The sequence below is a fragment of the Grampus griseus genome (genome assembly GCF_964374135.1).
Source record: "Grampus griseus genome assembly, chromosome: 14".
Lineage (NCBI taxonomy): Eukaryota > Metazoa > Chordata > Mammalia > Artiodactyla > Delphinidae > Grampus > Grampus griseus.
In genome coordinates, this window is record NC_139008.1 from 88,036,745 (window position 1) to 88,062,619 (window position 25,875).

The window sequence follows — 25,875 nt, forward strand, 5'->3', positions numbered from 1 at the left end:
CCCACCTTTGGGGCTCCCCCCACCTCACTGAGAGGCCAGCTCTGGAACCAGGGGGCTGGTTGTCCTGGGTGGCCGGTCCTCAGCCAGGACACGCCCCTCCTGGGGCCAGCAGGGGGAGCGGCACAGCTGGGGTCCTGCTCCAGCAGGGGTCCCGGTCCCAGCTCTGATGCCACTCAGGGCTGTGGGCAGGGCCGCCGCCCACCTGGCCTTGGTTTCCTCCCCAGACCCCTTGGCCCTGACAGTGGCCACCCCAGGCTGGTCTAATGACAAGTGAGTGACCAGGGCAACAGCCAGGCCCCGAGCTGGCCTAGCTGGCCTGTGGAGAGGGTCCCGAGGGCGGGATGCAGAGGGTGCGGGTGGGCAGACGGAGGGCAGCTGACCTCCCGATCCAGGAAGCTCCCCGAGGCCTGTGGGATGCTGGCCCCTGGGGACAGGAGGGCAAGTGGCTGGATGCCTCCGGGTATGGGCTCGGCCCCAGGCCTACACAGGCGCAGACAAAGAAGCTCTGGCTTCGAGGTCAGGAGGGGACAGAGGGACAGACGGACAGATGGCTGAGTGGCCTCTCCTCCTCCCGCAGGCCACACACCATGAGCATCCGTGTGTGCCCCCGCCTCGGGGTCGGCCTCTGGCTGTGGCTGGGTGTCACCCTGGGACTCGGCCAGGGACAAGGTGAGGACACGGGTGTGGGCTTCCTGTGGCCCCTGCCTGCCCCCCACCCCAGGCCGTACCTGCCCAGGGCACAGGTCCCCCAAGGGACCAGCCTCCCTCTGGCCCTGAGCCCCCAGCAGCTGCTATTCTGGGGGGACAGATGCTCAGGGGGCAGAGACGGGAAGAGGGGACAGCTCTGCCCACGGTGTCGCCCTCAGCTGTGGCTTGACCATTTGGCCTTGCGGTCTTTCTATTTCTTTGGGCTTTTTTCGTTTTCCGGTTGTTGTTGTTTGGGTTTTTTTTTTTAACAGTTATTAACACACTGCGTGTGCATTTAATTCCCTCTTATATTAATATTTTTTCCATCACCCCCAGATGCCTTTTCAATGTGAAATTTTCAAAACAGCAGAATCTAGAGTAAAAAGTGATGCCCCGCCCCCAGGAGAGCCCATGATGCTGCCTCCAGCAGGTCCCTGCTCATTTAAGCTCCTCTAAGGCGCACATCACATCAGCCCCCTGCCCCCTGCGGGTAGCACCTTGGGCGGGTACACCCCATCCAGCGAGGGGACGCTTCTGCTCCCTACTGGACGTTCACAGTGTGTGCCTTTCGGGGTAACGCTGGTCGCAGTATCCTTTGTAACACCCCAAACCCGTGGGGGAGGGCTGCGTAGACTGACACTGGGAGGTGGTGTCCACGTCCCAGGGGCCGTCCGAGGCTCCACCCCTGCCGGCCACATCCCTGGCGTGCACCTGGCTCCCACGGGTGATGAAGGGGCAGGAGACTGCCGAGGGCTGGCCTCATGGGGGGCGGCAGGGGTGCATCGTGCCGCCACCCAGCCCGGAGCCCCGGCTCTGGTAACTGCCTTCTTACTGGTGGTGCATCTTCGAGGTTATACTTTTGCACGCAGGTGGTCGGGGCCCTCTGTCCTTGGGGCTCTGACAGGATCACCCCGAGGGGGCCAAATCACTAAGGAACTCCTACAGACACTTGAGTCCAGACAGCATGAGGTCCCTGCAGGCTCTGGGTAGACAGGGGAGGGCTAGGGCGGGGCGGGGCCCCACATCCACGCTGCCCTTCCCCGAGGGTGGCCCCGTGGGGGGTGCCCCTGGGTGGGTGCTGTCTCCCAGGCGCCCCACCAAGGCCCTGACGTGCAGACTCAGAAGGCAGCTGGGGATGGCCCCCAACATGCCAGGGGCGCGGGAGACAGAGGCTCTTCATGAGCTGGGCTTCCTGTTCACAAGTGGCTTTTCAAGGCCCCCGCTCCTGAGGCGTTCCTGCCTTTCAGCCCAGGCCCCAGGGATCAGCGGGGCCCGCCCAGCAGCCCGGCTCAGCTGTTCCCTGCTCTTAAGCGATCATTGTGTCTGCCGTGGGCTCCCCCCGGCCCTGCCCTTCCCCTGTGCCCCAGCTCTGAGGGGGGCCGCCAGAAGAAGCCCAGCTCTGTCCCCAGTTTCCAAAACTAGCCGCCTCTGCTGAGGAGCCCCCGGAAGCCCGGGGCCAGGCTGTGCCTGAGGGCTGAGGCCTCGCTACCCCGTCCTCCCCCCAGGATGGAGCTCCCGGAAGCTGGGGGCCAGGCTGTGCCTGAGGCCTCGCTACCCCGTCCTCCCCCCAGGATGGAGCCCCCATCCTCCTCCCAGGATGGAGCTCCCGTGCTCCCCCCAGGATGGAGCCCCCGGAAGCTGGGGGCCAGGCTGTGCCTGAGGGCTGAGGCCTCGCTACCCCATCCTCCTCCCAGGAAGGCCAGGCCCACCCCAGGGCACCCCACCCTCATGGGCTGTGTGAGCCTGGTGGTGACCTTGGGGTCTGCAGCTGCGGGGACTCGGCGGGGACATCCGGGCAGGATGGCAGCTGCAGTGCTGGCTCAGTGCCCGCGTCTCCGGTGGGGCAGTTACGGTCACTCCGGGAGGCTGGCCTCAGTGCACGGGGGCGGGGGCCTCCCTGGACAGAAGTCCGCCCTCCCGGGTGCTGCCAGGCGGTCCCAGTCCTCTTCAGCCCCGGGTGGGGCCTCTTCTAGAGTTCCCCCAGGTGGGACTGGCCCCCTCTGACCCCTGATGGGGCCCCAGCTGCTTCGGGGCCCCCACAGCTGGTTGGGGCGGTTGCCAGGGGGCAGCCCTGACCCCCGTCCTGCCTTCGCAGCAAGCAGCCGCCTGAGGCTGGCGGTGCTGCCTGAGGACCGGCTGCAGATGAAGTGGAGGGAGTCGGAGGGGAGCAGTCTCGGCTACCTGGTGCAGGTGAAGCCCAGGGCAGGTAGGGGCCCGCGCCTCCCCTCTGCGCGCACTGATGGTGACCACGGTCAGCATGGCGGTCGCTGTGCCCGGCTCCTCGCGACTCTGCCTCCCTCCTCCCCCCCTGCCCCACTAACACGGGAAAGCTGTGGCAGGAGAGCGGGGCCCCTGGAGTCCCCACCGCCGTATCCCGCGCCTGGCGCACGCAGAAGGCGCTCGCTCACTTGGAAGAAACAAGGATCCACCTCAAGCTTAGAGCTCTTAGGGCTCTGCCAGTGCCCAGCGCCAGGGCAGACTCACGGTATCAGAGCGCGTCCCACAGGAGGGCAGGCGGCAGAGGCGCCTGGCAACCCGACACAAACCTCCAGACGGGATGAGGGCTGCGAGTGTGAACAGCCTTTCAAAAGCTGAGGTTTGACACGCAGACGAGCCCACAATCGTGGGTGTGTGATTGCAGAATGGGTACATGCACGATGCAAAGGCAAACTGGAGCTCATGCCCTGGGTGAGGAGAGGCCCGTCCCGGTCTCCACCCCCTCTGCTCCCAAGCAGAACCCCCTTGTTGACTCGCCTGTGGTTTTCTACTATCTCAACTAAGCCAGATTTATTTACCTTATTTTTCACATCTTTTTTATCTTTGCTGATTTCGTGTGCGTCTACTTATCCCATTAGTTCCTGAGAGAAGTATTTTAAATCCCCCATCGTGACTATAGATACATCTTTCTGTGGTTTCTCACTAATCGTTGTTTTATACATTGAGGCTCTGATGTTAGGTGCATACAAATTCAGAATTATCACATCTTCCTAGTAGATTGAACCTTTTTCATAATGAACTATTCTCATTATCTCTGCGGTTGCAGTCTTTTCTTATAATCTCTTTTTTGTGAGATCAGTGTTGGTCCACCAGGAAGCGTTTGCACTGAAAACCTTTTCCCATTCATTTACTCAATTTTTCTTTAGCCTTTCATTTTAGATGCATCTTCTAAGAAGCATAGAATTTGTGTTGTTTTTATGTTACAATCTTTGTCTTCTAATTGAAACATTTTTCCACCTACATTTAATGAAGTTACTGATATATTTGGGTTTAAATCTACTATCTTCCTACTTGTTTTCATTTTGTTACACTATAATTTTTTCCTCTCCTTTCTTGTCTTTTTGTGGCACTGAATTTTTATGGAAAATTTTAAACACATGCAAAAGAAGAGAGCGTGATGTAATGAAGCCTCATGTTCCCAGAATTTAGCTTCAACAGTTATCAACGTACGGCCACTATTGTTCCATGTCTGTCTCTCCAACTCCTTCCTTATAGTGTATTATCTTAAGGCAAGTCTCAGACACTATATAATTTTGTCTATAAATATTTCAGTATGTTTCTCTAAAAGGAAGGACCAAAAAATAACTCTGGTACCATTGGCATACCTAAAAAGTAAAAATATTTCAGAACCATCGATAAATAATTTGTTGTGTTAAAAATCTTCCAGCTTGCCTAATAAATATCTTTTGCAATTGACTTCTTTGCACTGAGATCCCAACAGTCCTTACACTGTGCTGTTCCCGTGTCTCCGGTAATGTTCCAGCTACAACAGCTCTCCTCCTTTTCCTTGACACTTATTTGTTGAAGAAAGAAGGTCGTTTGTCCGCCAGAACTTCCAACATTCTTTGTTCTGCTGATGGCATCCCCGTGGTGCCACTTTTATTGCTCCCCTACCCCTGTCTGTCCTGAAGATTGACAGGTCCCAGATGTTTGGTCAGATTCAGGTTTGATTATCTTTTGTTGACAACAATCCTTTATAAGTGGTTCTGTGTCACTCCTGCTGCACCACAGCTGGAGGCCCACAGCGTCTAGTGTCTCTTTTTTGTGTGTGAAGTTAAGATTGATGGGTAGGTGGGGGACGATTGAGCGCTGTTTATCATCCCGTGTCCCCCTCTGCTCAGTAGTTACGTATCCCTTTACTCCTTCAGTGATCGCCCAGAGACCGCCGTGCCATCCTTAACTTATCAACGTGTAGCACCCATGAAGGCGACGTTACCTTTTCCCACACAGGAGCAGCACAACTACATTTATCCCCTTTTCATGCATGTTAATCTATATCCATATTAAATCTCATAAAACATTTTCATTTGCGTAGTGTATAAATTCGACGTGAATTTGGACCAGCTCACGTGTTTACCCTTTTGTTGTTCTCTTTTCCTTCCAGCGTGTCTGGGGTTATTTTTCTCCTGCCGGAAAATGTTTCCTTTAGTAAGGGTCTGCTGGTTACACATTCTTGTGTTTTGGGGGGTTTTGTTTATTTGTCTGAAAATGTCTTTATTCCGCCTTCATTCTTGAGGGATATTACTGCTGGGTATAGAATTTCAAGTTGGAACTTTCCTTCAACACTTTGAAGACTCCTTTGAACATCTCTTGGTTTCTGTTGTTTTCCCTGAGAATTCAGTTATCAACCCAGTTGCTGTCGTAACGTCTTTTTCTTTTTCCCTGGCTGCTTTTGAGACTTTTTGCTCTGGTTGGCTTCTCAGCACATTTAATCGGATGTTCGTGGGTGTGGGTCTCTTTTCTCCTGCTTCAGTCCTGTGAATACAGGACTTCTCAAATCGGTGCCTGCTGTTTTACAGTTCTTTAGCTGCATCTCCTCAAACATTGCTTGTGCCCCATTCTCTCTCTGTATCTATGCCTTTTACTCTTTCTTCTATATTTTCAATCCCTTTATCTCTCCGTGCTTAACTTCGTGTTTTTTATTCTGACTGATCTTCCACCATTTATCTCTTCATTTGTGTGTAACAAGCTGTTAGGTCATTCTTTGAATTTCTAACATCATGTTTTGTGTTTTTCTCTTTCTTTTTTTAATTAAATTTATTTATTTACTTATTCTTGGCTGTGTTGGGTCTTCGTTGCTGCGCACGGGCTTCCTCTAGCTGCAGCCAGCGGGGGCTACTCTTCGTTGTGGTGCGTGGGCTTCTCATTGCGGTGTCTTCTCTTGTTGCAGAGCATGGGCTCTAGGTACACGGGCTTCAGTAGTTGTGGCACGTGGGTTCAGTAGTTGTGGCTCATGGGCTCTAGAGTGCAGACTCAGTAGTTGTGGCACACAGGCTTAGTTGCTCTGTGGCATGTGGCATCTGCCCAGACCAGGACTCGAACCCGTGTCCTCTGTGTTGGCAGATGGATTCTTAACCACTGCACCACCAGGGAAGTCCCTGTGTTTTTCCATTCTAGAATTTCCATTTGGAAATTTCCGTTTGGTTTTTGCATTCAAGAATTCCTTTTTTTATGGTTTGATATCTGAATTCATAGGCTCGTCTTTTAAAATTTCAAACTACTTAGCATAGTTATTTTAAAGTTTCATGACTCCATTATCTGGGAAATCTGTGGCTCTCTTTCTGTTGTCCAATGTTTCTCTTAACATTCAATCACATTGCCTTGCTCCTTCGTATATCCGGTTATTTTTTACTGCATACCAGACATTGTGACAACTTATAGAAATAATTTATGGCTTTGATAACATTGCCTTCCTTCAGAAACAATTTATGTTTGTTTCTGACAGACAGTGATGTGAACTAGCAGTTTTGGGTCATCTTCACTCTGCTTTAGAAGTTAAGATTATTTGAAGTTGGGCTTCAGTCCTTTCAAGAGCCAGTCTATCCTCATTAACCCTTGCTCCTGGGTGGAGCTCTTCAGTGTCTCAACCCAAAGAATGGCGGGGGCGGGGGGCACATGCCAAGGACTCACTTCCTCAAAGGGCCTGCCTGTACTTCCCTCCCCTGTGCAGGCGGGCCCAGGAACCCAACAGACCTGGGTTTAAATCCTGGTTCTACCATTGAGTAACTGTGTGACTTGATTTTCCCACCTACAAAATGGGGGGATGGTTTTGTGAGAATTACGCAGCTTGAGTCATATGAAGCACCAACACCCGCGCCCTCCCGGCCTGTCCCACCTCCCCACGTGGGGCTGGACCCAGGCTGGGGGCCGTCCGCCCCGCCAGACAATGGACTATGGGGCGGACGTGCAGGTCCTTCCTCTGTTATCCCCTTCCTAGCACCTGAGACCCGAGAACCGCTAGGTGCTTCCTGACCTCTGACTGCAGTCTCTCCAGTCGGTTCCACGACTGCCTCCCCTGAGAGCGTGGCAGTGTCCCCTTTGGAATAGTTTCTTTTTTTAGTCAGACTCACAGAGTCACAGTGGGACGTGTTTGCAGGTTCGCTGTTTGCCGTCCAGCCCCCTGCACACGGGCAGGTGGGGCCTTTCTCTGTGTGCAGCCCCCGTCTTCACACCTTCACGCTGTCCCCAGGGCTGTTGTGCTGGGCATCTGGAGGGTTTATGGGTCCTCCCTCTGGGGAGGATAAGTCCTTCTGGGGAAGCTTTGTAAAGGCATCTTATTCTGCTGCCACAGAGATACATTCTTTCTCCATTTGTTACCCAGGAGGTCCTGGAGAGGGCAACAAAGACCTCTCCCCTTTTCCCCTCCCCCGCCCCAAGGGGAGGAGCTGGGGGAGGGGGAAGAGGAGGCGCCTGGAGGATTTTGCCACTCCCTGACATACCTGCAGGCACATGCAGGACAGAGTGGGCGCAGCACACCTGCACGCACAGGTGCACACACGCGCACACAGCATCCACCTGGGCGGGCTCGACAGCTCTCCCCACCCCCACCCAGGGGACCTGGAGCAGGAGGTGATGCTGACTACCAAGACCCCCAAGGCCACGGTGGGGGGCCTGAGCCCCTCCAAAGGGTACACCTTGCAGATCTTCGAGCTCACGGGCTCAGGGAATGTCCTGCTGGCTCGGAGGGAGTTTGTGAGTAAGTCCCTCCAGGGGTGCATGTGTGCAGAGGAGGTTGGAGCTGAGCCCTGGCAGCCCCTCGACTGGGAGCCCCGTGGAGCCTGGACGAACCCTCGCGGGGAGGGTTGTGTGCAGCCCCAGGCCTCTCTTCCCTCCCTGGTGGTCCTGACAGCCCCTCGCATCTCTCTGCAGTCAAAGATTTGAAGAGTAGCTCTGCGAGCAGGAGCAGCCGGAGGCCACTGGGGGCAGCCCTGCAGCCCAGCCCCTCCCACGAGGGGAGCCCAGACCTCGAGCCCCCAGTGGCCTTGGCCCCAAGCCAAGACCTGCCCACGCCTGGTGGGTCCAAGCCGGGGGACGGTAAGTGCCTGGGACGAGGAGCGGTCCTGAGCTTCCCGCGGATCCTCTCCATGCGGCCAGGACGTGCTTCCTCCATCTGACCTCACACTCCCCAGCTTCACTCAGGCTTGGCTGCCGTGCTCCTCGGTTCACTAAACCCACTGGGGCAGGTCATCTGCTCGGGGCGTCCTTGGGGCCCCAGTGCCTGGTCCCACCACCCTGACCCCTCTCAGGAGTCCCCCAGCCTGAGTGTGGCTGGGGAGAGGTGACACAGCTGTGGCCACCCCCCCCAGGAGTACCTTGTGAGGAACAGCCCCCACCCAGGGGCCCTGAGGGGGAGGCCCCTGCCCAGCGCACCCCAGACCTGGAAGAGCACAGCCACGCCAGGGCCTCGGCTGGAGGGAGAGAGAAGCCAGGTAAGACGGCCAGGGTGCCAGCCTCCGCAGGCTAGCGGGATGGGACCACAGCACCGCACTTCCCTTGAGGCCCTGCAGGCAGGGCTGTGCCTCCCCCATCAGACCTGAGATGTCTCTGATTTTGTTTCTCCCACCAGACTTGGAATGGAAGAAGGTACCTCCTTCCTTAGCCTCATGTGGGGTCCTGGGGTCCGGGCCGCCTGCTGTCTCCCAGTGGACTTGAGGCCAGGGCCTGCCTCCCCCACTGGGGGGGCATCTCACCACACCTACCCTGCCCGGGAGCCTCAGGTGGGGTCTGGCCCTGGCTCTGGGGCTTGGCCTGGGGGCACTGTCTGTGCAAAACTCAGGGAGCCCCAGATCGAGGGGTGTGGCTTTGTCTCCAAAGAGCTCTTGGGTCCTTTGGACAAGCCCCCTCACCAAACGATGAGGCCTCAGCCCAGAGCTGGCAGGATGGGCAGCTGCCTGGAGCTGTCCGTGGTGCTGACGCAGCGACCCCGGTTGGCATCCCGTTGGGCAGCCTCTGCCCGCTGGGCCCGGGTGTCGTGTTGGCCGGATGAGGAAGGTGGAACCCCCCTACCCCTGCCATAGACAATCGCACAGTGACCAGCACCGCCAAGGCTGATGGAGGGCAGAGGTGCCAGAGCGGCTGGATGTCCTGTGAACCCTCTCTGGGGGGGCTCGGAGGGCCTGGGATGATGGGCTGAGTTCCAGTGCGGTTTTCTAAGTCTGGGGAGACCCTAGTGCCTGTCCCCCAACACCCAGCTGCCCACCTCACTTGAGACCGGAGTCCTGTGGCTCCTTACCCTCTACCTGCCCCAGGGAAGGAGATGCTGGGGCTGCAGCCCGCCTCCGGGGCGGATCAGGGTCCTGCAGCAGCAGCGGGTCTCGCCCAGCACCTCGCCTCCCTCCCCTCCTTCCCCAGCCGGACCCCAGTTCCGCTGCACGTCCCCCACACCCGTGGACATGATCTTCCTGGTGGATGGATCCTGGAGTATTGGTCACAGTCACTTCCAGCAGGTCAAAGACTTCCTGGCCAGCATCATTGAGCCCTTTGAAATCGGGCCAGACAAAGTCCAAGTAGGTAGGTCCCAGCCCTGCCCTGCGCCCCACGCGGGGTGTCCTCACAACTCCTGCCAGCCCCCAGCACAGGCGATGCTTGGAAAAGGGAGTGAGAATTGGGGAAGGAGACACGCAGCCTCTGGGAACGAAGGCTAAGTTCCCACCTGGACAGGCAGGGGTGGGGTCCCGACCTGCACTGGGGGGACAGCTGACTCCTGGGGGGACATTGTGTGGAAAGCGAGGCTTTGCAGATGTGCCTCCCTGGTGACCCGGGCGAGGCTGTGTGTGTCCTGCCTGCCTGCTGTGTGCCCACCCCTCCCAGCCTGACTCAGTACAGTGGGGACCCCTCCCCTTCCAGGCCTGACTCAGTACAGCGGGGACCCCCAGACCGAGTGGGACCTGAATGCCTTTGACACCAAGGAGGAGGTGCTGGCCGCCGTGCGTGGCCTCCAGTACAGAGGGGGAAACACGTTCACAGGTCTGCCTGGCCCCAGCCCCACCCTCGGGGTCTATTCAGGTCTCGTCCTGAGGTCGGCTGCCCTCGCACCTTCCCAGATTTGGAAACGTGTGTTCTGACCCATGCCTGAGAGCTGTGTATTCACGCCTTTGCAAAGGACAGGTCCACCTCGTTCATCCATGGTGAACGTGGTGTGCTGGGCAGTCCTGCTGAAACCAGGAGACTCCTCTGGTCGGTAGAGGCCCCCGGGAGGGCCCACCAGTCGCTTGGGGGGGCCCTGCCAGCAGCAGCCACCCTCAGGTGGTCTCGCCCTGGCAGACCCCTCCGCCCACCGCAGGTCCCCTCCCTGTCTCCCGTCCTGGGGCCTCACTGCTCTTGAGAAGACAGCAGGGTGTGGGGCGCCGGTCCCTGAGTCTCTGGGTGCCCTTGAGGGAAGGAGAGGGGGCAGCGCTGCCCTCCGGGCTCCCGCAGCCTGAAGGGGCCAGGACCGGCCTGGTGGGCAAAGCAGGGGGCCAGCGGCTGGTGGGGCCTTCACGAGTGGGCAGGGAGGGTGCTCGGAGCTGCCAGCACTTTCTTCACTGCACCCAAGGCCTGGCCCTGACCCACGTGCTGGAACAGAACCTGAAGCCCGTGGCGGGTCTCCGTCCGGAGGCGGCCAAGCTGGTGATTCTGGTGACGGACGGCAAGTCCCAGGACGATGCCCGCACTGCTGGCCACATGCTCAAGGGTCTGGGCGTCGACGTCTTTGCCGTGGGTGAGCAGACCCCGGGCTCTCATGGGGAGTTTTCACAGCAGGTGGCTCCCACACCCCCCCCCACCGGCCCCGGGGCTGCAGGTCTTGTGGCCTCTGAGCCCCAGCCCGCTGTCTGCGAATGGGGAGGACAAGTCCCTGCTCCGAGGCAGCCACGTGAGTCGGCGTGGGCGGCAAGGCCGCTCTCTAATAAAGCATCTGTAGACGTCTCCGTGCCCCCTCCTGTCTGCACGGGCCCTGTGCACGGCCCGGAGGCCTTGCTCTGCTCCCTTAACTGGCCGGTCATTGACTCTGTTCCTTGGGAAGGAAACTCCAGACTTGGGGGCAGGGATTCCTGGAAGCAGAGACCGTCCTCGGTGCCTGACCCCAGCCCCAGGGTGTGCAGGACCCCGAGGAAAGCACACTGGCCTCCCTCCTGGCCCCAAACCCACAGACAGCCAGGCAGGCATGCACAGCCTGAGGGGGGCCTTCGGTGACTAGCCCCACCTTCACACCAGCCCGTCTCTCGCGGGGGCCCGGCCGGGTGACCCCGTTCTGGGCCTGTGGAGTCTTGGGTCTGTGGCTTGGGAAGGAGCCTCTGCCGGCTGGATGCCTCGCAGGGGCCCAGTGGTCCTGGCTCGCAGTGGACAGCTCGCCCCCACCCGCGGCAGGCGTGAAGAACGCCGACGATGCTGAGCTGAGGCTCCTGGCGTCCCAGCCTCTGGACGTCACCGTGCACAGCGTGCAGGACTTCCCCCAGCTCGGCTCGCTGGCTGGCCTGCTCAGCCGCCTCGTCTGCCAGAAGGTGCAGGGCAGGCGCCCGCGCAGCGGCCCCGGTGAGCGAGCAGGGGTGGCACGAGGGCAGGGCCGCCCATGCTTGGCCGCAGCCCCACCAGGCCCCGCCCACGCGGTTCTCAGGGCTCTGAGGATACCTGGGGGAGCATTGTCCTTCCCGGAAGTGGCCCCCAGGGGCACAGGCAGAGCCACTGTCGCCAGCTGCCCCCTCCCGTCCCACAGTTACACCAGCCGCAGCCGCTCCGGCCCTGGACCCCCTTTCCGCTCCCACCGGCCTGGTCCTGACCCGGGTGACCTCCTCCAGCATCCACCTGTCCTGGACCCCAGCCCCGCGGCCACCCCTCAAGTACCTGATCGTGTTGCGGCCTTCTAAGGGCGGCGCCCCCAGGGAGGTGAGAGGGCCCCCCTCACGCAGGCAGGGCCGGAGCCGGGCCCACACGTGGAGGAAGAAGAGTGGCAGGGGCAGGGGGCTACCAAACCGCAGCCCCTTGCCCCCGCAGATGGCCCAGACCTGGCCAGGGACGCAGCCGCGCAGGGAGCGCGGGCTAACCCAGCCCTCCCCAGCCCCTGCCCCCGCCCCCGCCCCGCTCTGCCCACTCTGTCGTGGCTTCTGTTCCAGGTGGTGGTGGAGGCGCCCGCCTCGTCGGCAGAGCTGCACAACCTGACCTCCAGCACGGAGTACCTGGTCTCCGTGCTCCCCGTCTACAAGGCCGGCGTCGGTGAGGGCCTGCAGGGCCCGGTGACCACAGGTGGGCGAGGGGGCACCTGGGCTCAGGGTTGTAAGGGCTGCCCCCGCCTGCAGCCTCCCCTCGGAGCCTGGCACCGGGGCAGTCTTAACCCGGGTGGGGCACACCCCCAGCCTGTGACCGAGGCCGAGGCACTGGGCCTCTCCGACCCTGTGTCCTCTTCTGAGCACAGTGGTGTCGTTTGTGTCGTCACCCCGGTCGTGGCTGGGACCCAGTACTGCTGCTGCCTGCACTCTTGGGGCTCCCGCCCCGTCCAGCCCGCAGGCCCCCAGGGCCTGCGTGAGCCGCCCCCCAGCAGCTCTACTGAGATACACCCTACGACCCTCCCATTTACAGTGTACCAGTCGGTGGTTTCCGTTTGTCCCAGCATCGCGCACCCACACCTTAGCAGTCACCCCCCGTCCTCCCCTTCCCCACGGCCCCTGCCCACCCCTGATCTGTTTTCTGTCTCTGGGGTTTGCCATTCCTGGACCCTCCATATAAATGGGACCACACAGCACGTGGCCTTAAGTGAAAGCAGGGTGGCCCAGGGCGAGCCGGGACAGGGACTTCAGTTGTCTGTGCCCCCCACCCGCGTTGGTCTTCCCCCCTCTGTGTCTCATCAAGACACACCTGGCCTGCGCTGCCTGAGACCCTTTGTCCCGCTGGTTTATGGGGCTGAATTCTGCCTGTGCTGTGTTTCTAAAGCCCCCCCACGCCCGCCCCCGTCTCCCCCAGCGCCCCTGCCCCCACCCCAGGCGCTGACCCTGGCCGCAGTGATGCCCAGAGCCATCCACCTCAGCTGGCAGCCCTCGGCGGGGGCCACCCAGTACCTGGTGCAGTGCTCACCCACCTCCCCCAAGGGCAAGGAGGAGGGGAGAGAGGTGCGGGGCCGAGGGGGAGGGGAGGCGGGGGAACCAGCCTGGGCTGGCGGGGGCGGGGCGCAGGCAGGGGCCAGCATGAGCCTCCCGCAGGTGCGGGTGGGGCAGCCCGAGGCGCTGCTGGATGGGCTGGCCCCGGGCAGGGACTACGAGGTGTGGGTGCGGAGCCTGCGAGGGGCAGAGACCAGCGAGGCCCAGAGCATCCGCGCCAGGACCCGTGAGTGCCCCGCCTGCAGACTGCTGCCCACTCTGGCTCCCCGCAACCTTCCACGGGTGGGGGACCCCGACCCCATCCGGTAGCCCCATCAGCCCTGGCCATCGCCCGCCATTCCACCGTACGTGTGGGGCGGTCCCTGAGGCCTTGGTGTGCCCTGCAGCCGCCCTGGCCCCCCCCAGACACCTGAGCTTCTCGGACGTGAGCCATGACTCGGCCCGAGTGTCCTGGGAGGGCACCGCGAGGCCTGTGCACCTGTTCAGGGTCAGCTACGTCTCGAGCAAGGGCGGCCACTCGGGACAGGTGAGGCCAGCCCCTGCCCGGGGCCGATGTCCTGGGCTGTCCAGGGGCATGAGTTGTCCATGGGGACCCAGTGCCCTCCGCCTCCCCCACTGGGCACCCTGCATTCAGGGTCGGTGGGTGTGGCCAGGTCTCCCCAGGCACAGCCTCAGCCGGTACAGGGCAAGTGGAGGGCACCTGACACCACCTGGGCCCTTGTGGGCCCCTGGGGGTGGCAGACGTGGAACAAAGAACCGCACACGAGAGCCCTCGTGCATGTGGGCGGGGGTTGCGTGGCGTCACGAGAGGCGAAAACACCGGCTTGTTGGGCGGGCTGGTGGGCAAGACCCCACCCTGGTGCCAGGGATCCTGCGCCCCGTCCCCGTCTCCCCAATCTGGGGGTGGTCACGGGGCAGGCCTGGGTCTCCCTCTGGCGGGCGCTGCCCCCTCCGCAGCTGCCCATGTCCCCACCCCCACCCGCCTGCAGATGGAGGCTCCTGGGAGCGCCACCTCGGTCACTCTGGGCCCCCTCTCGTCCTCCACCGCCTACACGGTCCGCGTCACCTGCCTCTACCCTGGGGGCAGCTCCTCCACACTGACTGGCCGCCTGACCACACGTGAGTGTCCCCAGGCTGCTTCCCTCTGCGCCCCTGGACACTAAGATCAACATAGCTGCTCGGTGTCTGCTCTGTGCAGCACCAAGCCAGGTGAGGGCGGGTACCTGGGAAGGTGTGACAGTGGGCCCTGCGGGCACTGTGCGTGAAGACTGGGGGCCCCTCTGCCACCCCAGCCTCAGTCTCCCTCTTCCAGGGAAAGTCCCCAGCCCGAGCCAGCTGTCGGTGACAGAGCTGCCTGGGGACAAAGTCCAGCTGGAGTGGGCGGCCGCAGCGGCGTCCGGCGTGCTTGTCTACCAGATCACATGGACGCCCCTGGGAGAGGGGAAGGCCCATAAGGTGTCGGGGGAGAAGACCTTCCCCACCCCAGCTCCCGGGGTTCAGACCCCCATGCTGCACCCTGGGGACATTGGCCTGCATGTGGCCCGGGCCGGCCCCCAACGTGTGGACACAACTCCACGGCTGGACACGCGGTCCCTCCTCTCCGCAGATCTCTGTCCCGGGGAACCTGGGCACGGCCGTCCTGCCCGGCCTGGGGAGGCACTCGGAGTATGAGATCACCATCCTGGCCTACTACAGGGATGGGGCCTGCAGTGACCCCGTGTCCCTCCGCTACACCCCCCGTAGGTGACCCCTGCTCTGCCCCAGACCCCTCGATCTGTGGGCCCCCGACAGGCAGTCCCCCGAGTCCCTGACCCTGCAGCTGGACCACTTGGGTCCTGAGCCGTCCAGGCAGGCATTCCTGGGATGGCCGAGGGTCCAAGTCACCTGGAGTGACACAGTGCCCAAGACGGTCCTGGAGCTGGCCTGGTGACCCTGTCTTGGCCAAGGCCACTGGGCAGTGTGGCGGGGCCATGGAGTGGGAGGGTGGCAGACGTGGTGCAGAGCGGGGGACGTGCTGCCATCTGAGGCCCCCCCGCCCCTTGCTCCCCCGCAGTCAGCTGGAGCCCACCCTCCAACCTGGCCCTGGCCTCGGAGTCGCCTGACAGCCTGCGGGTCAGCTGGACACCCCCGAGTGGCCGTGTCCTCCACTACCAGCTCTCCTACGCGCTGGCCTCAGGCTCGGGACCCGAGAAGTCGGTGGGTCTCCCTGGAGCCGGGAAGCCATCGTCCCTCGTGGGCCCCTGGGGTCCTGGGCCTTGGGGGAGACAACGTCCCACCCTGCCTGTTAAGGGGGCCACTCTTCCATGGCAGGACCCACAGGGAGCTGAGACGCCCAAATGAGCAAAGATGCTCAGGTGACCATCTCCCCCACCCCCCCCAGATCTCCGTTCCAGGACCCAGAAGCCATGTGACTCTCCCTGACCTGCTGGTGGCCACCAAGTACCGGGTCCTAGTCTCAGCCGTCTACGGAGCAGGGAAGAGTGTGGCAGTGTCTGCCACGGGCCAGACGGGTGAGTGGGCAGTAAGACCCCCAGGCCCCAGCAGACCCCAGCCGGACCCAGGACCCTGGCAGGTCCCCGGGAGCCAGGATGTGTGGGCCCTGTCACTCCCGGAGGCACCCTGCACTGCAGACCTTAGCGGAAGGAGATCCGGTCTTCACGCAAGACCTTCCTCGGTGTACGATGCCAACCGGGACCCCAAGGGTTAAGGCCACTGCAGTCCAGCTGAACGCGTGCAGGCTGACACGGAGGGGATCGCGGCTGTGGCCCGGCCTGCAGGTGCCCAAGGCTGGGGAGCGGCCGGTGTTCTCCTGGATCTGCGTCTGGGAGGCGCAGGGCAGACGTCCAGCCTGCAGGAGCAGGAAGCCGGACGCAGACCACAGACGGGGCGGCTGCAGCGGAGCCCAGGGGGAGCCGAGGGTGGCTGGCCCCCCCCTCGGGGTATCGGTTGTCCCTGGGGTCCCACCACCTGCAGGCCAGGACCCGGCTGAGAGGAGTCTTTTGTTTTGTTTTGCTGCTTTTCTTGGGCAATCAGACGCTCGGAGTAGAAGGTCCTCAGAGGCCAGTTAGCCGACTGCCCCAGCTTCCCTCTGTGTCCCCTCCGTGGGGTTGCCTGGTTTTGGCTTGAATACCTCTGGGGACGAGGGCCTCACTACCTGAGGCTCAGCACCCTTCCTATTTTTTGAGGGGGGAGCCACTTCCCGCCCTGAGGGTCCTAGTTTCTGCACGCACTCGCCTGTGAGCAATCCTGAGCGCCCACGTAGAGCTTGGCAGTGGGGCAGGCCTGCAGAGCTGGGTCCCGGGATGGCGGTGCCCCGGGCACATCCTCACACCCAGGCATCTCCCTGGCCCTGCCGCCTGGGGCGCATCTCCTCTTGGGTGCAGCCCCCAGTGGCAGCACCCAGCCGGATGCTGTCTTCCTGGGGGTGGAACCTGAGGCAGCAGGACACTGTCCCTGTCCCATCCCCGTCCCTGAGGTGTGGGGACCACAGGGCATGGTGTCCGGCCACAAGGGGCCCCTCCCCACTGACCCTGACCTCTGTCACCTCTCAGCAGCCTGCCCGGCCCTCCACCCGGATGGCTCCCTCCCAGGTAGGTCCCCCCACCCTGTGTGGCAGCTGCTTCCCACCAGCCCCTAGCCGCCCCTGCTCTGGGTCCTTGTCAGGGGGGTGGCCTGGGACTGGGGTCAGGCAATGCTGGAGGCCCGGGTCCTGCGTGGCCTCCGTGAGCCTCTGCTGACCAGGAACGGGGCGGGCGAGGGGCTGAGCCAGGGTCCCTGGCATCGCATCTTTACTGCTGTGGGTCTGAGACAGCCAGAGGGAAGGCTGACACGTGGGCCCCCGTGGTCAGGGAGACCTGCCAGGTCGGGGCGGTGGGGTCGGGCTGCAGGCGGGGGCCCAGCTTGGGGCAGGGTCTCCCGCGGGATGTCCAGCAAGCTGCTCAGCCCCAGCTGCAGGGCCGGCGAGTGGGGATGGGAGTGGGATGGGCGGGTCCGGGCACTGAGGGCCGCTGGGAGGCGAGGGCTGCGGGCAACAGAAGGGGCAGGACGGTGCTGCTTGCGTGTCCTCCCCCAGGCCAGGATGGAGGGAGAGGGGGAGGAGCAGGCCCCCGAAGGCCTGCGTCTCCCTCGCTGCCCCTGCTGCCTCCCCTCACCTGACACCTGGCTTTCTTCTCTGCGCCCTCCCCCACCGCCCCTCCCGTCTCTGCTTGTCCCTCGCGCCCCACCCCTCCCCAGGCTTTGACCTGATGGCAGCCTTCGGGCTGGTGGAGAAGGAATACGCCTCCATGCGTGGCGTGGCCATGGAGCCCTCGGCCTTCGGCCCCATCAGGACCTTCACGCTCCTCAAGGACGCTCAGCTGACCCGCCGGGCCAGGTCGGGGCGGCGTGGGCCTGGGAGCAGGAGGGCACCCTGCGGGGGTTGTGGGGGGGCGTCCCCCAGGCCCAGCGGCTGCACCCCAGAGCCAGCCAGGGAGCCTCCCGGGGGGACGTGGGCTCCGGGAATCCGAGTTCCACAGATTAATAAATCTCTCGTGGGCGGAATGAGGACACGGTTGGGGGGGTCCTTCTCCGCATGTGGCCCAGGGATTGACCAAACGTGCAGACTTCTGGGCGGGGGCCACCAAATTTGTCTCCCTGAGAACTGCCTCCTTTGTGCTTTCATTTGATGCTGCGAATATCCGGGGTCTGCAAGAAACCACTGCTTCGTGACTCACCACGATCAAGGCTTGTGGTGACCTCCGAGGTCTAATAGTTGCCCCACTTCGTATATGGAGGTCTTTAATCACTCATTGGAAATTCCACACGCACAACATAATTTTTCTTAAGTTAAAATGTTTTATGTTGCAAAGGCAAATCACGTACTTTATAATAGAAATTTGAGCAATACAAAATGCAACCCTGGGGCTGCTAAGAGTGGAAGGGGCTCCTCCCTGGGTCAGGAAGGCTCTCCAGGAGGTGGCAGAGGGTAGGAGAGAATGGGAGAGGGGAGGGCGCTCAGGAAAAGGAGCAGCACGTGCCAAGGCCCTGGGGTCGCTTTGCTTAAAGAATTGCAGCCATGAGGCTGGGCTGTGTCTTCCAGGCCCTTGGTTATCCCAAGAGCAAAGGAAGGGCAAATAGGGAGGCTGCAGGCCATTAGGAGCGGTTTTATTGGGTGACTCAAGACCCTGTCCCCTGCCCCTCCCCACCGCTGAGCACCAGGGTGGGCACGGCACCAGCACAGACCCCAGCTGCCCACCCAGTCTGAGCAGCTCCCAAGGGCAGAGCTGCCTCTGGGCTTGTGGGCTCCTGGCCCAGGAGACAGGCTCAGAGACTTTGCTGGGAGCCCTCGACCTGCACCCTCCCCACCCACGCAGAGACCCTGAAGAACGATCATCGTGGACACTGGCCGTGGTCCCTGCTGGGCCTTGGGGGAGCTGTTCCCGTTGAAACCTGACAGGCCCAGGCCGGGAGTCCTGCCCCTCACACTCCCCGCGTTACTCATGGGGAAGCTGAGGCAGGAGAGGCTCAGCCTGGCCCCAAGGACACCACTCTGCGGTCCCGGGGGTCCGGCCTCCTCTCAGGCCTGCGGTCGCCCCTGCTGTGTCCCCACAGCGACATCCACCTGGCCACCCTCCCCACGGAACACACAGTCGTCTTCCTCCTGCGCCTGCTCCCCGAGACGCCCCGCGAGGTCTTCGCGCTGTGGCAAGTGGCGGCTGAAGACTTCCGGCCCGTCCTGGGGGTCCTGCTGGACGGTCAGTTGGAGGGGAGCAGTGGGCCCCGGTCACTCCTCGAAGGCAGGGGCCACTGGTGCAGCACAGCCTCTGAGGCTTTGCACGCCCATCGCGGCTCCACTCCGGTGCATCCTCCTGCCTTTCGCCTGGGGGTCTCACGTGCTCCCTGCCCCGCCCCCCAGCCAGCAGAAAGTCGCTGACCTACTTCAGCCGTGACCCCAGCGCCACCCTGCAGGAGGCCACCTTTGACCTGCCCGAAGTGAGGAGGATATTCTTTGGGAGCTTCCACAAGGTCCTGGAAGGTCCTGGAAGGACCCACGCATGTGCCTCCCTGCCTAAGACCCTCCTGGCTCCCAAGTTCTGGGGCAGACCCCCCACGGGGCTCTGCAGGACACAGGCTGCCCACCCCCGTCACCGTGGCTCCCCCTCTGCTCCTGTGATCCCCTCCACCCTGGACGTCCTTCCCTTAATTTGGGTCAAAGAGCTTCCAGCCCTTTCTCCTGCGTCCCACAAGTCCCTGGGAGGGGCTGTGCGGGATGTCATTTGGTCCATTTCACAGGAGGGAAACTGAGGCCCCGCGAGGGGGGTCTCACGAGATGGGGTGGAGTCAGGATCCTGACCCCAGGCCCCAGGGGATGGTCACCTGCCCCTCCCCGCTCTGGCCCTGGCCTGTGGGCGTGGAAGGGAGCCCTTCTTGGCCGGGGCCGCAGGAGACCTCCTGGTGTCTCCCAGGTGCACATAGCCGTGGGCCGCTCCAAGGTCAGGCTCTACGTAGACTGCCGGAAGGTGGCTGAGAAGCCCACTGGGAAGGCCGGCAGCCTGCCCACCACCGGCTTCGTCACACTGGGGAGACTGGCCAAGGCCCGGGGCCCCCGGAGCAGCTCAGCCTCGGTGAGCCAGACAACCCGGGGCTGGCGGACCCCCTCCCGCCCCCTGACCCAGCTGCGCCTGGCCGACCCTGCCCCTCCCCCCCACCTGCAGTTCCAGCTCCAGATGCTACAGATTGTGTGCAGTGACTCCTGGGCAGAGGAGGACAGGTGCTGCGAGCTCCCGGCTTCGGTAGGCGGGCAAGTGCCCACCGAGGGCAAAAGATTCTGGGGGTAGACTGGCCATCCAGGTCATTGCCGCTCCAGGAGAAATCCAGACAGCCTTCCTGGAGGAGGCGGCCCCCAGGGCTAGAGCCGGAGCTCAGGGCGACTGGATGTGTGTCCTGGAGGCCCTGAGGCAAGGCAGGCTGGAGCAGGCCTGGAAGCTCCCAGCGCCAGGGTGGCTGCTTCCACGTACTCAGGGCCACTGCCCTTTTCTGTGGGCACAGTTGTGGGCAGGGGTCCTTACCGACTCCCCTGGGTGCCCACACCGGGCTTGGCCATGCTGGTGGCCTGCAAGGGAGTGAGAGAGGGAGTCCTGTTGGGGGCTTGTGTCAGGCAGCTTGGGGGGTGGGCACCCAGGACCAGGTCCTCCCCCTCCCCCCCAGCCTCCCAGGGGTGGGTTTGGAGGCTCCCTGGACCCTGGTGTCCGTGGATACCCTGAGCTCTAGGGTCGAACAAGAACTGAGGAAAGGGTCCATTTAATGGTGGGGGTCTCCTTTCTCCCAGAAGGATGGAGAGACCTGCCCTGCCTTCCCTTCTGCCTGTGCATGTTCCTCGCAGACCCCTGGGCCCCCGGGCCCCCAAGGACCTCCCGTGAGTCCAGCAGCTCCTTCCTGGGGTGACCAGGGACTCCTGGCATATCTTGCTGCCAGCGGTGATGAGGGTGGCCCCCGCATGCCCCAGCAGCCGTCCCTAGGCCCACCACCAGATGGGATAGACTTCATGAGTGTCCTGCCCGCCTCTTCCACCCCCCGGCCCACAAGTCCCCTCCTGCAAGCCCCTTCCTCCCGATGGCCACCCTCTCCCGAGCAGGCCCCTCTCTGGTGTCGGAGCCATCCTTCCCCGCTGGGGTGGGGGTCTGGGCCCAGCAGTCTGCAGCGCCGCGCTGGTCCCTGGCCACAAGGCGCAGCCACGCAGGCAGCCTCTGTCCTGGGCGCGCTGGGCTGTAGGGTAGCCCTGAGGGGCCTTTCCCCGGGCCTCCAAGGAGGCGGCACCAGGCCTGGGCCCTGCTGTGGGGCAGGTCCAGACCCTCTGGCCACCCTGAGGCTCCAGGACCCGTTCTAGCTGGTGGTCCACAGACCTCACCAGGGAGGGGCCAGGGCTGGAACCCAGACCCGCCTGAGCCCATGAACGCGGTAACCAGTTGGCTGTGGGAGGGCAGGGTGGGCCAGGACGCCCTCGCCCCCGGAGCCCCTTCTTCTTCTCCCCCTAGAGGTGGGGACTGGAGTCCAGGGCTGCTGGGGAGGCCAGCGTGCAGCCCGGCCTCAGCCTCGCTTGTGATTCTGCAGGGCCACCCCGGGAGGGACGGAGCCCCAGGAGAGCAGGGCTTCCCAGGGCCCAGGGTGAGTTGTGAGGCATCCTGGCGGGGGGGTGCAGGACTGAGCCCCCCGCAGCCCAACCCCAGGCGGGAGCGGGGCCCCCCAACCGGGCTGCGGTGCCCCAGCCTAGGGACTGCGTGACGGGCAGTCTTGGGCGTCTGGCCAGGACGTGTGTCCTCTGCCCTCAAGTGTGTTTCTCTCCCCAGTGGCTCCACCGGCTTTGAAAGTTGCTGGTGTTTTCTTGGACGCGTGGCCTCCAGCGCCCGCTCCGCTGGGTTACCTCTTCTTCTTCGCTCGTGGGGCTCTAGGCTTAACGGAAACACCTGTGCCCTGAGTTGTGCCTAGTTTACCCTGTTGTTGTCTTTTGACCTGGCCTACCGTACGCGTCTCCAGGCAGATTTTAGGATCGCCTTTGTCTAGTGGACCGCGCGGGTCTGTCTCTACGGCTCCTGACTTCCGCACCGCGTTTCAAGGCTTTCCTCAGTCTGAGAGGGCCCACCCGCTCCTGGTCCCTTCTGGTGCTTCTAGCACCTTCCGACACACAACGTGCTTCCTCCTGCCTTCCCAGACCACTGCCCTGTCCGTCCTCCCAGTGTTGGGTAGCCACAGCCCCCGCCAACTTCAAATGCAGCCTAATCACATCACGAGTTTCCACGGACTCCAGAGTCCAAAGGACTGCCTCAGACGCGGGTCCTGGTGTCCAGCTCCGCCCTCAGCTTCCCCAAATCCTCCGTCCTCTCTGTGTACGATTTTTGTGCCCCATTTACTATTCAGTTATCTTATTTGCAATAGTTTTTTTATTTTCAGATGGTTTTCTTGGAATTTCCTGGTTTAAATTTACATCACCTGTGAAAAATCACTTCACTGACTCCGATTTTTATCACATTCGTTTATTTTTCTTTTTCTGTTTCTTGTTTATTTGTCTGGTGTGGTGACACTCCAGAGTTTGTCAGAGAACCGCGGTGATAGAAGACGTCCTCATCTTGACTTTACAGAAATGCTTCTGGTGTTTACCGGTTGAGTGTGGGGCTGGCCTGGGAGCTGAGACAGATACATTTTGCCATGTGCTAGTCAAATCCTACCCTTATTTTATTAGGAGATTCTAAAACTCAAGAGTGGGCGTTAAGTAAGATTGAGCGCCTCATCTGCTGCTGTGGACGCAAACAAATCATTTTTCTTCTTGAAGCTATTAGTTTGGTGAACGATTTAATCTCTCCCACGTTCTGAGCCGCGCCTGCTCGCGTTAAAAGCCGGCTTGGTCACCGCGCGCTCGCTGCCCACTTAACGGGCCGCAGGCTTCTGTGCGCTCAGGTTCTATTTGGGATTCTCGCGCTGATATTCACAAACGGGAATGCCTGTGGTTTGCTTTAGTTTGGTGCATTGATATGCCTGACTCACATGATTATTTGAAAGCAGGCTTTGTGTTTTTAAACTGCAAATCAAGCAGTTTAAATGGCGTTCGTGTCATCTGTCCCTTAGAGGTTTGGTAGAATGTGCTGGTGTCTGGGGTTCAGGGCTCTGTGCTGGCCCGTCTGGAGTCGGCCCAGCTCCTGGCTATACAGTGGGGGCATAGCAGGACCCCTCCCTCCCAGAGTGGTCTGCGAGGGTGAAGATGCCTGTGACAGGCCTGGGTCTGGAGACCATGGGCCGGCAGGAGGGCGGGATCGAAGGAGGGGCCGCAGGACGGCCACACGTCTTCTCAGCCCCACCACACACCCCCATGTCTCCAGGGAGAGCCCGGGCCACCCGGACAGATGGGACCCGAGGGTCCTGGAGGTCAGCAAGGGTCACCAGGCACCCAGGGCCGAACCATCCAGGGACCCGTGGTAGGTGTTGCCTACTCCCCAGCACCCACCCCCCCGGCCCTCTCCCCTCGCCCTCCCGCCCATCCCCCCGGCCCTCTCCCCTCACCCTCCCGCCCATCCCCCCGCCCCTCTCCCCTCACCCTCCCGCCCATCCATCTTCCCCGTCCAGGGTCCACCAGGGGTCAAAGGAGAGAAGGGGGACCACGGACGCCCCGGCTTGCAGGTAGTGGGTCAGACCACACTCGGAGCACCGGTGCTGTGTGCTCAGGACGGAGGTCTGGGGACAGGGCCTCCCCCTCCGGGTCGGACCTCGGCCCAGCCTGGCTGGCTGCCTCTGTTCTATTCCAGGGCCACCCCGGCCTCCAGGGCACCCCTGGGAAGGTTGGCGTCCAGGGACCAAAGGTGGGAGAGGAGCCTGGCCGGGAGGGTCTGGAGATGGAGGCTGTGGTGGGACTTCCTTCTCTGCCCCACACCCACCTCCCCCCCTATCCTGCCCCCGCCAGGGCCTGGCTGGTGGGAGGGGAGTGTCAGCCCACACAGACTGGGGATGAGTGGCCACTGCCCAGGGCGGGGGCAGGCCCTGGGATGGACCAGCCTCAGCCCGGCACAAGCACGTACCCCCGACAGTGGTGGGTTTTGGGGGTCACTGTGGGAGGGGCACCTGCCTCTGCCCCGCCCACCCCTTCCTTTGCCCTCAGGGAATGAGAGGCCTGGAGGGGACTGCTGGCCTGCCCGGACCCCCTGGCCCTAGGGTGCGTATCGCCTCCTCCGTGAGCCCCCAACACCACTCACCCCACCAGCCCTCCCCAGGTTTCTTGGGGCTGAGCTGAACAGTGACCGGGGCGGCCTCTCGGCCCCAGGCTGGGGCCTTGTCAGTGGCGGCGCTGGGCGCATGACAGTCCTTATCCCAGGAGCGCAGGGGCCGCGCCCCCCCGCCCCCCTCCCCACTCCCCGCATCGGGCAGGTTGCTAGGAAACGCCACCATTCCACACGCAGGAAGGTGCCTGGGCTCCCGGGTGGGCCTGGCTGGGGGACGTGGTCGGGCCCCCCTTTTCCCTCTCCGCCTCCAGAAACCCTCACCTCGGCGGCCCAGGCCGCCCTGCTGGAGGGCTGGGGGCACGGCCGTTCACTCGGAAGCACCTTCCCTCCCAGCCTGGTGTTCCTGGAGGTCAGAGCGGAGCTCAGGGGCTGGGAGCTACTCTGAGTTGGGGGTCCGGGGCCGGCAGCCCAGACCCGGCCAGGATCTCCCGGGGGTCGGCCTCGCTGGGTTCCTGGAAGGCTGAACTGCCCCTCCTGCAAGAAGCCCCCGCGGGGGGCCCGTCCTGCGGTCACACCCGGGCTACTGGGACGCGGGCGGGGACGTATTAGTGCAGAACTAGCGACGACGGGCGGGGCGTGCGGGGTGGGGGGGCTGCCTGGGCGCGGGGTGGGTAGGAGGCACGGCCTGCAGGAGGCTGGGGACAAGCTAAGGGGTCCCCTGATAGCTTGTCTTAGCTTTGCTCTTGGTCCAGAGCAGGCGGGACCGAAGGGAGGGGCCCCCGCACCGGAGCTGCAGCCAAACCGGAACCCCCGCCTTTGCAGGGCTTCCAGGGCACGGCGGGGGCCAGAGGCAGCATCGGGGAGCGAGGACCCCCGGGGCCTGTGGGGCCCACGGTAAGCCCCTCCCTACCCAGCCCATCCGCCCGACAGCAAGGGGGGGTCACATGTGTGCAGACTTGTCCCCGCTGACCGCTCAGGGTGTCCTGCGACTGGCACGTTGGTAGAGCGAGGCCAGCACTAAGCTCGCAGGGGAGAGAGCCCAGGCTGCCCCCTGCCCGGCCCAACACAGACAAGGTGCGGGGCAGGTGAGGGGACGTGGGCTCTGGGGGCCGGGAGGGGCAGACCTGGGCCTGCAGGCTGGGTGGGGCCCAGGGGGCAGGGAAACTCCCTCTCGCAGCGGGAGAGGTGGGTCCTCTGTCCTCTGGGGACTCCTGGGATGAGTCCCGCACAAAGCCTTCGGTTGGGGGGCGCGGTGGGCGGGCGGCCCCGGGGTCCAGATGCTTCTCCTTTTCCTCCCACTCAGGGGCTGCCGGGGCCCAAGGGGGAGCGAGGAGAGAAGGTGAGTGTGGGGAGTCTGGGGTCTGGGCCGTCCCTGGGGAAGCAGAGGGAGGCACTGACTCGGGCTGCTCAATCCACTGGCCACGTGGCCCGTCCTCCCTTCCAGGGCGAGCCACAGTCCTTGGCCACCATCTACCAGCTCGTGGGCCAGGCCTGTGAGTCCGCCATCCAGAGTGAGTGGCCCAGCCTCCCGTGAGGACCCCAGAGCTTCCGCCTTCACCCGGGAGGGAAGGGACGCCCGGCGCCCGGTCGTTAGCGAACCCAGCCTTGCGGCCGTTCTCCTGGGCCACGTGCCTCGGACCAAGGCAGGGAGCGAGGGAAGGTCTCCCTGCCCCGCCCCCTCTGACCGTCCTTCCCCGCAGTGCACCTGCTGAAGCTCCACGCCTGTACCCACGAGAGCACCCGGCCCCCCATGCCCATCTTGGAGGCCCCCAGGGCCTTTGGCACGCACAGAGAGGCCCGGCTCCCTGGAGAAGGGGGGCGCGGTGGCCCCCGCCCAGAGGACAGAGGTATTGGCCCCCGTGGGGAAGGGTCTCCCCCAGTCCTGGGGCCGGTGGCTCTGTGTGGCCCTCCTCCCCCAGGTGATGGGTGGGGAGACAGGCCCCCTGAAACCACACAGAACTGGGGCTGCCTGGCTGCCTGGGGCCCTCGAAACAGCCCCTTCCCCAACCGCCCAGCAAGCCTGAGCTTAGGGCCTCCTCCCCAGCCTCTGGTCCCCTCCCTCCCGTCCCTGATCCGTCCCCCTCTCCTTGGCTGCCACAGCGGGAGGCTTGGTCCAGTGACCTTGTTGTAATGAGTCCGCCCATCTGACTGGGGCTGCAGCG

The 25,875-nt window shown here is 62.8% G+C and overlaps 1 protein-coding gene across 1 annotated transcript; it reads left to right on the plus strand.

The window, feature by feature from the left end:
* Positions 1-341: 341 nt before the first annotated feature.
* COL20A1 (collagen type XX alpha 1 chain) lies at positions 342-25,247 on the plus strand (the record flags this gene model as incomplete). Its single annotated transcript, XM_082670761.1, has 35 exons — positions 342-460; positions 578-669; positions 2,783-2,893; positions 7,517-7,660; positions 7,834-7,998; positions 8,271-8,393; positions 9,316-9,474; positions 9,811-9,930; positions 10,499-10,663; positions 11,311-11,475; positions 11,657-11,826; positions 12,054-12,183; positions 12,898-13,043; positions 13,134-13,257; positions 13,418-13,557; positions 14,021-14,150; positions 14,344-14,486; positions 14,638-14,770; positions 15,085-15,227; positions 15,412-15,541; positions 16,583-16,621; positions 17,265-17,403; positions 18,621-18,763; positions 18,925-19,034; positions 19,475-19,633; positions 19,724-19,801; positions 20,338-20,424; positions 21,120-21,173; positions 22,880-22,975; positions 23,124-23,177; positions 23,303-23,356; positions 23,653-23,706; positions 24,536-24,607; positions 25,017-25,052; positions 25,158-25,247. 35 exons carry the CDS (start codon positions 342-344, stop codon positions 25,245-25,247), a joined length of 4,017 nt encoding a protein of 1,338 aa, XP_082526887.1.
* Positions 25,248-25,875: the final 628 nt, after the last annotated feature.